General features: G+C 39.4%; 1 protein-coding gene across 3 annotated transcripts in view; it reads right to left on the bottom strand.

Moving 5' to 3' along the window:
• Positions 1-6,301: 6,301 nt before the first annotated feature.
• SEPTIN10 (septin 10) overlaps positions 6,302-12,400 on the bottom strand; it is a 74,002-nt gene continuing 67,903 nt past the window's right edge. For 2 of the 3 annotated variants that reach the window (XM_079776961.1, XM_079776962.1), the window contains 2 exons: positions 9,508-9,689; positions 7,704-7,863 (listed from right to left, as the gene is read on the bottom strand). In XM_079776961.1, the coding sequence (XP_079633087.1) occupies positions 7,848-7,863; positions 9,508-9,689 (198 nt within the window). In that variant the 3' untranslated portion in view covers positions 7,704-7,847. Of the gene's footprint in view, positions 6,535-7,703; positions 7,864-8,944; positions 9,025-9,507; positions 9,690-12,400 lie in introns of those variants that run through there. The other variant, XM_079776963.1, reaches the window with a different exon arrangement.

Below are 12,400 nucleotides of genomic sequence, written 5' to 3' on the forward strand. Positions count from 1 at the left end.
CATATGAAAAGCAACAGTTTGTTGCTGTGTTTAAAAGAAAGAAAAGAAGTTTTTAAAAGAAATTCCCTAAATGTGGCCTAGAAATTACTCTGGGAGAAAAAAACAGAAGGAAATGCCCTTCAAATATCTAGAAAATTATAATTAAAAATCAATGTATTAGGCCTCAAAAAGAAAATAATTTGCATTTTGCCTCCCTAACAAAACTTATGTCAATATACTCAAAGATTAATAGCAGAAATCCAATTAGTGTCATTTACTGTCCACACCCAAGGACAAATGAAGTTAGAAAATAAGCCTTATTTCAGACTGATTTAAATTGGCAAAGTGAAATAAGTGAATATTCAGGGGAACTTAGTTGTATTAGGCAGGAACCTATTCCTGGAGCATTAACTTTTTTATTTTATTTTATTTTATTTTATTTTATTTTATTTTATTTTATTGATCTTTTACAGAGAGGAAGGGAGAGGGATAGAGTTAGAAACATTGATGAGAGAGAAATTTCAATCAGCTGCCTCCTGCACACCCTCTACTGGGGATGTGCTCACAACCAAGGTACATGCCCTTGACCGGAATCAAACCTGGGACCTTTCAGTCCGAAGGCCGACATGCTATCCACTGAGCCAAACCGGTTAGGGCGCATTAACTATTTTTTACTGATAGTTCATCTCATAGTAAAGCTGCTTATTATGTAATGAATTCAGACCAAGTCATCCAGAGCAGTCATACTTCTGTGCTAAGAATTAAATTTAAAAGCTATCAAATCTGCATTGCAGATTTTAAAAAACCAAAATATTGTACAGCAAGCAAAAAATATCCCCCTTGCAGGTTAAAACAAAAAAGGGGAAAGAGTAATCTCGTGTAAGTAAATTACATCAAGTCTTAATTACTTTAAATTTTTTCACTTTAAAACTTTTTTCACTTGTAATGCTGATGGCAAGATACCTGTGGAATTACACTGGTGTCAGAATAAGCCAAAGGAAAATAGTTTGGCTAAATGGAAAGATCCCGAGTCTGGTTTATGGAAGGATCCCTTTATTAACCTTTGGTCGAGGATATGCTTGTGTATTTCTAGAAAACTCCTCCAAGCCCATGTGGAAACTTCAACAATGGATCCGAGAGAGGAACTGACGAGACTACTCCAATCGCAGATAGCAGTGGCCCCAAGCAACACGCTGATGAGACAGAGGAGAAACAATCTAGAGATGGGGGATGGTAAAGATGCCTTGCCATGCTAGCAGTCATCAGCTGTGTGTCGGTGCAGGTTGCCCTGAACCAAGGCAAAGAAGGTCGGACCTGCATTGTCATTTCCCACCATTTGTCCACCATCCAGAACTCGAATATCATTGCTGTCATGTCACAGGGGACAGTGATTGAGAAGGGAACCCACAAAGAACTGATGGCCCAGAAAGAAGCTTACTGCAAACTAGTTCCTTTGATGCCTGACAACAATTTTAAAAGGACATGATAGAACTCAATCCTTTTCATTGAATCTAAAAGTATTAAAAGGACCGGAGCTCTGCAAATGGCATGCACCCTTCTAAATTTATTAAGAAAATAAAAAGGGGGATATGCTGGAGGCAAAGACTAACAAGTAGTTAACATATAAATACGAGAAGTCTGTCAGAAGGCTGATGGATTTTAATATTCAGCAAGGGCTGAGAATCAGCATATTACCTGTTGCTGGCTGAATGGCTGAAGGCAATGCACTAACCTGATAATCCTTTATTGTTTACCAAACCTTACCATTGATGTCGGTTTGCTTTGCAAAAGGGCAAATGTATATTCTAGGATATAAAAAGCCATGGATCTGGAGATTCAGGGAGCCTTTCCACTAGAGAAGGGTCTCCATCTGGTTCCCCCAATAATTTCTAAATTTATATTTCTTGTCTAGTGTATCCGCTCAGCCCCTTCTCCAGATCCTGAATCCTCAGTGCAAAAGGTTGTGGCATGAATACTGTACCATCCTTGAATCCCCGGAATAAATCCCACTTGGTCATGGTGTATGATCTTTCTAATGTAATGCTGGACTTGATTTGCTAGAATTTTGGCATCTATGTTCACGAGGGATATTGGCCTGTAATTCTCTTTATTTGCATTGTGTTTATCCAGTTTTGGGATTAGGGTAATGCTGGCTTCATAGAAAGAGCTTGGCACAAGAACAGACATAGACCAGTGGAACAGAACAGAGAACCCAGAAATTGACACAAGCCAGTATGCTCAATTAATATTTGACAAAGGAGGCGAAAGCATACAATGGAGGCAAGACAGTCTTTTCAATAAATGGTGTTGGGCCGAAACCGGTTTGGCTCAGTGGATAGAGCGTCGGCCTGTGGACTGAAAGGTCCCAGGTTCGATTCCGGTCAAGGGCAAGTACCTTGGTTGCGGGCACAACCCTGGTAGGGGGTGTGCAGGAGGCAGCTGGTCGATGTTTCTCTCTCATAGATGTTTCTAGCTCTCTGTCCCTCTCCCTTCCTCTCTGTAAAAAAATCAATAAAATATGTTTAAAAAAAATAAAATAAAATAAAATAAATGGTGTTGGGAAAATTGGTCAGATACATGCAAAAAAAATGAAACTAGATCACCAACTTACACTATACACAAAAATCAACTCAAAATGGGTAAAGGACTTAAATGTAAGATGGGAAACCATAAAAATCTTAGAAGACTCCATAGGCAGCAAAATATCAGACATATGTCATAGCTATATCTTTACCGATTCAGCTCCTAGGGCAATGGAAACTAAGGAGAAAATTAAAAAGTGGGACTACATCAAAATAAAAAGCTTCTGCACTGCAAAAGAAACCATCAACAAAACAAGAAAGCCCACTGCATGGGAGAACATATTTGCCAATGTTATCTCCGATAAGGGTTTAACCTACAAAATTTATAGGGAACTCATACAACTTAAAAAAAGGAAGGTAAACAATCCAATCAAAGAATGGGCAAAGGGCCTAAATAGACACTTTTTGAAACAGGACATACAGAAAGCCAAGAGACATATGAAAACATGCTCAAAGTCACTAATCATCCGTGAGATGCAAATCAAAACAATGAGGTACCATCTTACACCTGTCAGAATGGCTATCATCAACAAATCAACAAAGGACAAGTGCTGGAGAGGATGCGGAACAAGTGCTGGAGAGGAACCCTTGTGTACTGCTGGTGGGAATGCAGACTGGTGCAGCCACTGTGGAAAAAAGTAGGGCGTTTCCTCAAAAAAATAAAAATGGGAACTTCCATTTGACCCAGTAATACAGCTTCTAGGAATATATCCCAAGAAAACAGAAACACCAGTCAGAAAGGATATATGCACCCCTATGTTCATAGCAGCACAATTCACCATAGCTAAGATTTGGAAACAGTCTAAATGCCCATCAGCAGATGAGTAGATTAGAAAACTGTGGTACATCTACACAATGGAATACTATGCTGCTGTAATAAAGAAGGAATTCTTACAATTTGCAACAACATGGATGGAACTAGAGAGCATTATGCTAAGTGAAATAAGCCAGTCAGTGAAAGAAAAATACCACATGCTCTCACTCATTTATAGAATATAAAGAACATTATAACCGGAAGAACAAAAAGATAGATACAGAGGCAAAGAAGCATGGAACAGACTGTCAAACTACACTGGGGCGGGTTGAGGGGGGTGGGGGGTGGTAAGAGATCAACCAAAGGACTTGTATGCATGCATATAAGCATAACCAATGGACACAGACACCAGGGGGGTGAGGGCATGTGCTGGGGTTAGGGGAGTCTGGGGTGTAGGGGAGGCCGGGGGGAGGTCAATGGGGGAAAAAAGGAGACATATGTACTACTATTTGTAATACTTTAAACAATAAAATAAAAAAAGGGGGGGGGGCTCCAGGTCAGGAGCCAAGGAATATGGGTAGCTCCCAGAAGCTGGAAAGGCCAAGAGGGAGTCTCCCCTCAAACACAGCCCTGTCCACACCTTGATTTTAGCCCTGTGAGAATCATGTTAACTTTCTAACCCATAAAACTATAAGAATATGTCTTATTTTAAGCTATGCAGTTTGTGATAATTTGTTAGAGCAGCTTTAGAAAATTAACACATGTGGTGAGGATAAGAAACTGCCACAGTGGTCGAATCACTCTGCATTCCTGGTTAACACAAGAACGGTACGTAGACCACTCGATCTGCCCCTCTCCCAACTGACAGGCCACTGCAGTGTCGCATTTTAGTTCTTTATCTATTTCTAACCAAGAGGCATATCCATTGTTTTACAGTCATTATTCATTTACATGTATCTGTGTAATGACCACTTCCATTACTATATATTCCTTTCTGCATCATTATTTTTTTTAACACAACTTAACGATATTTTCTTGTATACTCAGTGTTAAGAACTACTGGCCTAGACTGTAGTCTCTCATGAGTCACTTGCTCTCTGTAGTTTCTCCTCCAATACATCTTTCCCACGAGCTCTGGAGCAATAGCTGACCATGTGAGGTCTAACTTTCCATGGCTCCTACTGCCTGCTGGATTGGTCTCATACAGTCTTTCCTGATTTGTTCCCCACCTAACTCTAAAACCTCACCTTCCTCCTACCCCACATTTTCCCTATACTCTCTATTCATACCTGGCTACCTTACAGAGTTCACAGATTTTATCAAAAACATGTTATTCCTTCTGCCTGGATTAACTTTCTCCATTCCTACATTTGAAAAACTACCTCCAATGTTTCAGGACCCAGTCACTTCCCCAGATGCTTTCTGTGCTGAGGTAGAGGCAGGAGCCCTCGGAGAGTGCTCGATGGCAGACCTGCTCTGCCTTGTTACTACTGTTGCTCCACAAGTGCATGGAGAGCCTCCCAGCCCAAGAGGAACATGGGGACTAAATTGAGTTCATCTTCAAAATGGAGATAATAATAATGCCTGTATCACCTCTTTTGTGTTATTTTGAAGCTGAAATCATAGCCTGTGACCTTTAAAATCCAGGGCAGTGTGTACAAAGATTAGGGGTTGGTAGTGAGAGGCAACTCTGTTTCACATGTCTTATGGGAAAATATAAATAAAACATATCTAGCTTTATTTTGTTTCCAGGAAATTCATCAATTTAAGCATCAGTGGATGATAACTCACTTTGTAAGATTTTGAATACAGTGCAATTGTTTATAACTTTTTTTCTTTGTAGTGTAACTCTTTTATATATATACTAGAAGCCCAGCACGCGAGATTGCTCAGCCCTGCCCACCCATGCAGCCTCACCGTGCTCTCAGCCCTGCCCACCTGCACAGGTTTTTTGTTCGTTAGGGCATTAGGACCACTGGGTTTTTAGAACATATACTACACACACACACACACACACACACACACACACACACACACACACCCTATCTAATAAAAGAGTAATATGCTAATTGACCGTCACACCAAGACACAAGATGGCCGCCTCCATGTGGTCAAAGATGGCTGCCCCTGTGTGGACACAAGATGGCCACCACAAGATGGCCTGCAGGGGAGGGCAGTTGTGAGAGACCAGGTCACCAGGGGAGGTTAGTTGGAGGGGACCAGGACTGCAGGGAAGGGCAGTTGTGAGCAATCAGGCCATCAGGGAGGGCAGTTAGGGGTGACCAGGCCAGCAGAGGAGGGCAGTTGGGGGAGACCAGGTCAGCAGGGGAGGGCAGTTGGAGGAGATAAGGACTGCAGGGGAGGGCAGGTGCAGGGGACCAGGCCTGAAAGGGAGGGCAGTTGGGAGCCAGCAGTCCTGGATTGTGAGAGGGATGTCCAACCACCCGTTTAGGCCCACTGGGATTGGGCCTAAACGGGCGGTTGGAAATCCCTCAAGGGGTTCCAGATTGGAGAGGGTGCAGGCTGGGCTGAGGGACAAACCCCCCCTCCATGCAGGAATTTCGTGCACTGGGCCTCTAGTGTATATATATTTATGGATTTTAGAGAGGAAGGGAGAGGGGGAGGGAGATAGAAACATCAATGATGAGAGAGAATCACTGATCAGCTGCCTCCTGCACACCCCTATTGGGGATCAAGCCCATAACTGGAGCATGTGCCCTTGATCAACCTGGGACCCTTCAGTCTGCAGGCTGATGCTCTATTCCCTGAGCCAAACCAGCTAGGGCTGAAGTGTAAGTCTTTTAAAATGAAGTCATATACAGAATCCCGAATGGACGGACTACATTAACATTTGCGTGGTGGCTGAGCACACGTCTTCTTGACAGCAAGGCTTGAGTGAGTCCCCTGCTAAGTGAGAGTCTTAGGCAGCTTTCACAACCTTTTTAACTGGAAACTCGAATGACTTCGAACATGCCAACCTCCAATCTGGCATTTAAAAGGAACTTTATTAGAGTTTAGGACAGCTGTTTCATACAGTTTGATATGATATGGCTACAAATAACCAGCACACACACTGCGTCCCTGAGCTTTGGGGATACACGCTCCTTTGCTCACACTGGGTGCTGTGGCATTGGCTGGGCTCTGTGCGACAGGTCACCTGCCTGCAGGGACGCCCTGCCTATCCGGCTCTCACCTTCCAGAACTTGAACATTACTTATCCTGAGAAGAATTTCAGAGCTTTTTCTATGATACTTATAACTTTACTACAGTTGAAAAAGGCTGAGAGACATTTGTGAATTTCAAATATAAAAATGGAAAGTAAATTATTTGTCCAGATAAACTGTGCTAAAAAATGAAAGGTTTTATTTGCAACTTATACAACTTCATAAAAAAAGCACTGTTCAGAATCCAACATAGACTAACTTAAAGATTTTGTTGTCTGAAAAATACTACTAACATACTGTTTTAAAATAATTCAGACATACAATTAAATAAACTAACTTTGATAAAATGTTTCTTAAGATGACAGTTTGTAAACAGAAAAATTAATGTAATTTAAACACATTTTAGTAAATATGCAGATATATTTTATTTGTCAAGAGTAAATGTCAGTTTTATTTAGAATATTTAGGTACAAAAAATAAAAAATTATATACCTATGACTGTTAATAAAAAGTTAATTGTTCTGAGACTACTACAAGGCACTGATATGAATTATCTAAATGTTTTTATCTTTAATATTCAGATGCTCATAGCTATTTTCTTAGAAATATTTTTAGTAAGGTAATTCAATCTTATTTTTCCCTTGGAAGACAGTATTAAGCAACAAATATGTAACACAATAATAAAAATACTGTGATAACACCCAGATTCAAAAGTACTTATCACTAGTAAAAGGGTTTATATATGTGGGTGTTTTTACTTTTAAACTTTTTTTTTTCCATCATAATACATCAGCCACAAGAAGGTGTACTGAAGCATGGAAGACCATCGTGTTATATAAAATTTTATACAAAAGCTTAGGATCATGTTACTAACTGGATAATTATATCCAAAATTAAAAAGTTCTATAAAACTATTGAGAAGTTAGTTTTAGGTACATAATACATTTTAAAACATATTCTCAAAATTTTACCTTTAGTGTGCACAAAACAAAAGGTTCATCTTAGAACGTAAATGCAATCAGACCGCCTGATGTGAGCAAGCTCTGTTGTCAAAGGCGGTGGCACGGCTCTGTGGTGGCGCTCTGCAGTGACAGTAAGTCGGCAGTAGAGGCAATGATCTCGATCCATCACAAACCAGCAGCTTAAAACTTCTAACAGCAGTGGACACATAAGTTCTATCACCCACTCTGGCTTATGTATTGGCCTTATACTTGAAAGTATTTTTCCATAAAAGACAGTAACTGTGGCCATTTGCCAGATACAAAATAACTGATACAGCAAATAAAATGAGCAAGAAAATCACAGCATATTTCTAACTTTTTAATAACTTTTGCTTGTGATGGCCTTCTGTGATCTGGAACCTTTGTTTTACATAAAATTGGAGCTGAAAAGAGAGAGAGAGAGAGAGAGAATCTTTTGATTGGTACAATATAAAATCAACTAAGAAATAAAAATTATTAGAATCATTAGTTTTACAAAGCTTTTTCAGAAAGAGCAAATATACATCTAATGTCTATAGGATATCTAGTTATGGAACTTTGGAAAGAAAGGAAAAAAACCCCACCAAACTCTATTTTCTTGAGGATGAATTCTGAAACTATGAGCTTGGACCTGATTTTGTCATCAACAGCTCATACCAAAGATTCTCAAGTGGAGCAGGGTGATAATTTCCACAAGGTAAGTGTAAATTGTCTTTCACATATGAAATAAATATGGGGGAATCCAATTTTAGTAACACTGGATTAAGATAAAAAGATAAAGTAAAAGGTCCCGTAGCTTTGTAATAAAAAGCAATAAATTATATTTATAGTTTATCTTTTAAAATTCAATGCTTGAATAAACATAGCTATTATTCATCATATTATGCTTTCTATGGACCAGGCACTGTGCTGGGCTCTGGGGATGGATACATCCATGAACAAATAGATCCATGCCCTCATGGAGCCTATGTTAAAAGTTCATACATGAGAATTCTTCTTTCTTCCCCCCGCAAAGCTATAAAATCCACAGGTCAATTAAATACACCAAAATCCTGTGGATTTACTTCTCCGCGGTTCAAAAATAGAAAGCTACCATGGATTAGCATCGTTTTCCTAACTATTCTCAAGTGGAGTTACAATGATCTGAAAATGCTTGGTTTGAAATCAGACCTGGTTTTGAAATCAACAATGGAAGGTTTGCTCTGTGAGGACATGAGGAGGACAGATGCTGCTAGAGCAGAGACAGTTGGAGAAACCGAGGCAAAGACCACAATGGAGAATTTACAACAGGACAAACAGGCAAACTGACAAGGACATATTAAGTGGGAGAAATAAAACGAAGGACACAAAGTACAAAAGAGGAATAAAACCTTATTTTCTAAAACTTTGGTAATTTCGATTGTGACACATACCCCAACCTATAAGCCTTGAGAATATCATCCAAATGCTACTCATGCCGCCCCATTGTACTGGGACCCTCTCTACCTTCCTCTGCATCATTGCGTCCACCATTGGTTTCATAAGCTCTGACATCAAAGCACAGGAGTTCACATCGGCCTGGTTCCCTTATTAAAATAAAAATTCTCACAAAATCATTATCAGTAGAATTTATTAAAATAAAGTGAACCTAAGAATTAGTATTTTAAAATCAAATATTATTTTACACCTATGACTCCACAAGAAAGCATACAGCTTCCAATTAGGTGAGAAATTCAATGTAACTAATGGTAGGTCAGCAGTGTATTAGAGCCGCAGGCTTGGCTATAAAATAAGAGCAGCTGACTTTTCCCCCCTAGGTAATTGATGATTTTACATTGTGATGTGTTTTTATTTCACTCATTCTTTCATTTTGCCAAATATTTAATGAGCACCTAATATGTGCGAGGTGCTGTTGTAGATGCTAGGGAAGCAGGAGTGAACAAGAAGCTGACCACAGGAGGCAGACAAGGAAAAGGAAACAGACAGAAGCACAATAAAGATCAAAGAGGGCAATGAGAGGGAGAGGGAAGGGCGAGGCTACCCGAGGTGGGTGGTTGGAGATGGCTTACTTCTTACGGTCCTTGTCCTTCTTCAGGTTGCTGCCCATAAAGGTCTGGTTCTGGTATATCTCGGAGGTAGCTTTCTTCTTAGAGAAAGAGATTATTTCTTCTTCCAAAAGTCTTCTCTTCTCCTCCAGCTTCATTCTCTCTTCTTGGTGAACTCTTTTGAGGTGCTCGAATTTGGCTTGCAGCTGGGAAACAAGGTGTAGCTCTTAGCAGTGACACAGAATGGCTGCAGCGGGGCAGGGGTGTCCTCCCGCTTTGAGCACACTGCTAATTCACGCTAACGGACACAACATATGCACAAGCCAGCAGCTGCGCAGGGCTGTCCTCCTGCCCAGAGCACACTGCTAATTCATGCTAACGGACACAGCATCTGCACAAGCTGCCTAGTGGCTCAAGTTCGTTCTTCAGAAAAAATTTAACTATGAATTTGCCTTAGCAACTTTAACTTTAAATAAATTCCCATGCAAAAAAAAATGCATGAACAAAATATAATGAAAAACCATAGCCTCAGGAACAAACCTGTTTTTAAAACACGACCTTTTCTTGAAGTTTTTATTTTCTTGCTCTAGTTTTTCCACAAAGCCTCTTCCATTAATTTTCTAAAATCCATGCTTAATAAAAGGAACACAAATTACAGAAGCAAGTTATAAAAAAGGAAAAAGAAACCCTTATTTTTAAAATAAAGTTATCATTTGTAGTGAGACAGTTGTTAAAAGTTATACTGAAAAATCTGTTTGGAAAGTTAAGTGTCAATTGCCAATTAAAATCAAGAACCTTAAAAATCGATTCTATTTTTCCACAGTCATTGACCTTCTTGAAATTTAAAACAACTAAATAGAGAAACCCTAAATTCAGGGTTTGATAGCAACTAAATCAAGAAACTCTAAATTCAGAGAAATAATACTCACTGTAGAATGTACCCCATAATGGAAAAACATAGCCTGTGTCTAATAGAAATAAAGTAAAACCATAAATTTATGCTGAATAACTCAATGCAGCCATGAAAACGAGTTTTACAAACGTTTATAATATTATAACATGAGGTTTCCCTGGTTGGTGTTAATCTGAAAACAAATCTGGGCACTTCAGTGGACTCCACATGAATCCGCTGTGTGCTGTGTATACAAGCACAGCATTCTAAATCTTGATAAAAAAAGATACCTTTTCTTTTCTAATCTTCTAACCCGGTTAAACAAATGTTAAATTAGTCTTTTTAGTTTTAGGTAGCAACCTAGCATTCAATGAAAAGTAGAACTTGGCTTCCAGAAAGATGGCATGTAATAGCTGAGGAAACAGAAATACTCTACTAGCAACCAGAGGCTGAGGGTAGAAACGAGAGAGAGCTAAACCCCACCCTAATAAACAGTAAATGTCCCAAATATGGAGCGTGTGTCCTGAGCCAGGAAACCCGACGGAGGCCTGAGACGGAGGCGGGAGAAGCTGAAACAGGAGAGTGACCTGCTGACCTCAGATCCTTTCTGAGGGGGCCATTTCAGAGAAGCACAGTGCTTGCTGCTTGCTAGCTTATTACAGGGTTCCTGCTTCTATAAAAAGGCGTGTGTGTGAGTGCACATGTGTTTACAGGGCGGAACTCATCCAGCTGTCACTCCCGTCAGTGGTATAAAGTCTACAGCTCTCTGAGCACATGTGCGTCCCCTGTAAATATGGGAGAGGAGCGGCATGGAGGCTGAAACAGAAACTGAGGCTAGAGGGGCAGATTTGTATTATGTGAACAGAGACAGAGCTAACTCTGATTACTTAAATGGGTTCTTTATAAACCTACATAAATATCTTAAAAGTTTTATATATAGAGTACTTCATATTTCATTCATGAGGTTGATAAAAATTCCAGGAAAACTGTAACAAGAAAAATGTTTTAAAAGGGGGAGTGGGAAAGATGTGAATGGGACCATTATTCATATTATGTGGCATTCACAGCTTTGATAGCAACAATCTATTCCATGTACATGAAGCACTCACTCACAGTTCCATTAGTCACTGCAGCAGGCATTTACTCAAACGTACTTTCAAATACTAATCAAAAAAGTTAAAAACCAGTACACTTTTTGTGCTCCTGATAACTACTAACCAATGCTCTTAAGACTATCACCAATATGGCACATTGCTATATCTTTTGCCAACATTATTTCTAAGAATGTCATACATTCTGATGTTCAATGATCCTTTTAAACTTATACATTTTTAGAAACAAATGCTAAAGACAGCATTCCTCTCTGACTGAACTAGATTATCCTTACGTGAGTTTTGTGCCTCCCAGTGGCCTTTTTGCCATGACTGCCTGGAAGGCGAGCTGCCTGTGCTCACTGAGAAGTCACCTTGGGCCTCAGCTCTTGGCTGCACCTATGGTGAACCCCTCTTTCCTGCCCTGCATTATAAGTCTTCTTCCTATACTCTCATGTTCAGGATTATAATGCAGCTATATTTTTACTGGAAATCATATAGAAGACTTTTGGAAATAAGGCCGAAATGAAATGAAATATTAACAGAATAGAATTATATATAAAATGGGGAAGTAGTAATGATGTAACGATGGTTATGTGCTTTGAGGGATAAATAAAAACTGTACTTTTTCTTGTAGTGGGGGAAAAGGAATGTGAAATCTGTGTATAATACATAACATGCCTCATTAGTACATTCAGAATGATGTAATAAAGATGTAAGAAAGATAACATTCAGACAGTATCTTGAGATAACATTTGTTCTGTGCATCTCCCTACTCTAGTTGTCTATTTCATGTTCACAACATTTTCAATTAACTATATGATAAAATCCAGTTTTATACAAAAGATAAATTAAGAGGTATTTGTTTTATAACAACATTAGCAAGGATATTTTAAATAACAAGGTCTCCTAATATGGAGTTAAGTAATGTTTT

This window comes from Cnephaeus nilssonii (genome assembly GCF_951640355.1).
Source record: "Cnephaeus nilssonii genome assembly, chromosome: 7".
NCBI classification, from domain to species: Eukaryota; Metazoa; Chordata; class Mammalia; order Chiroptera; family Vespertilionidae; genus Cnephaeus; species Cnephaeus nilssonii.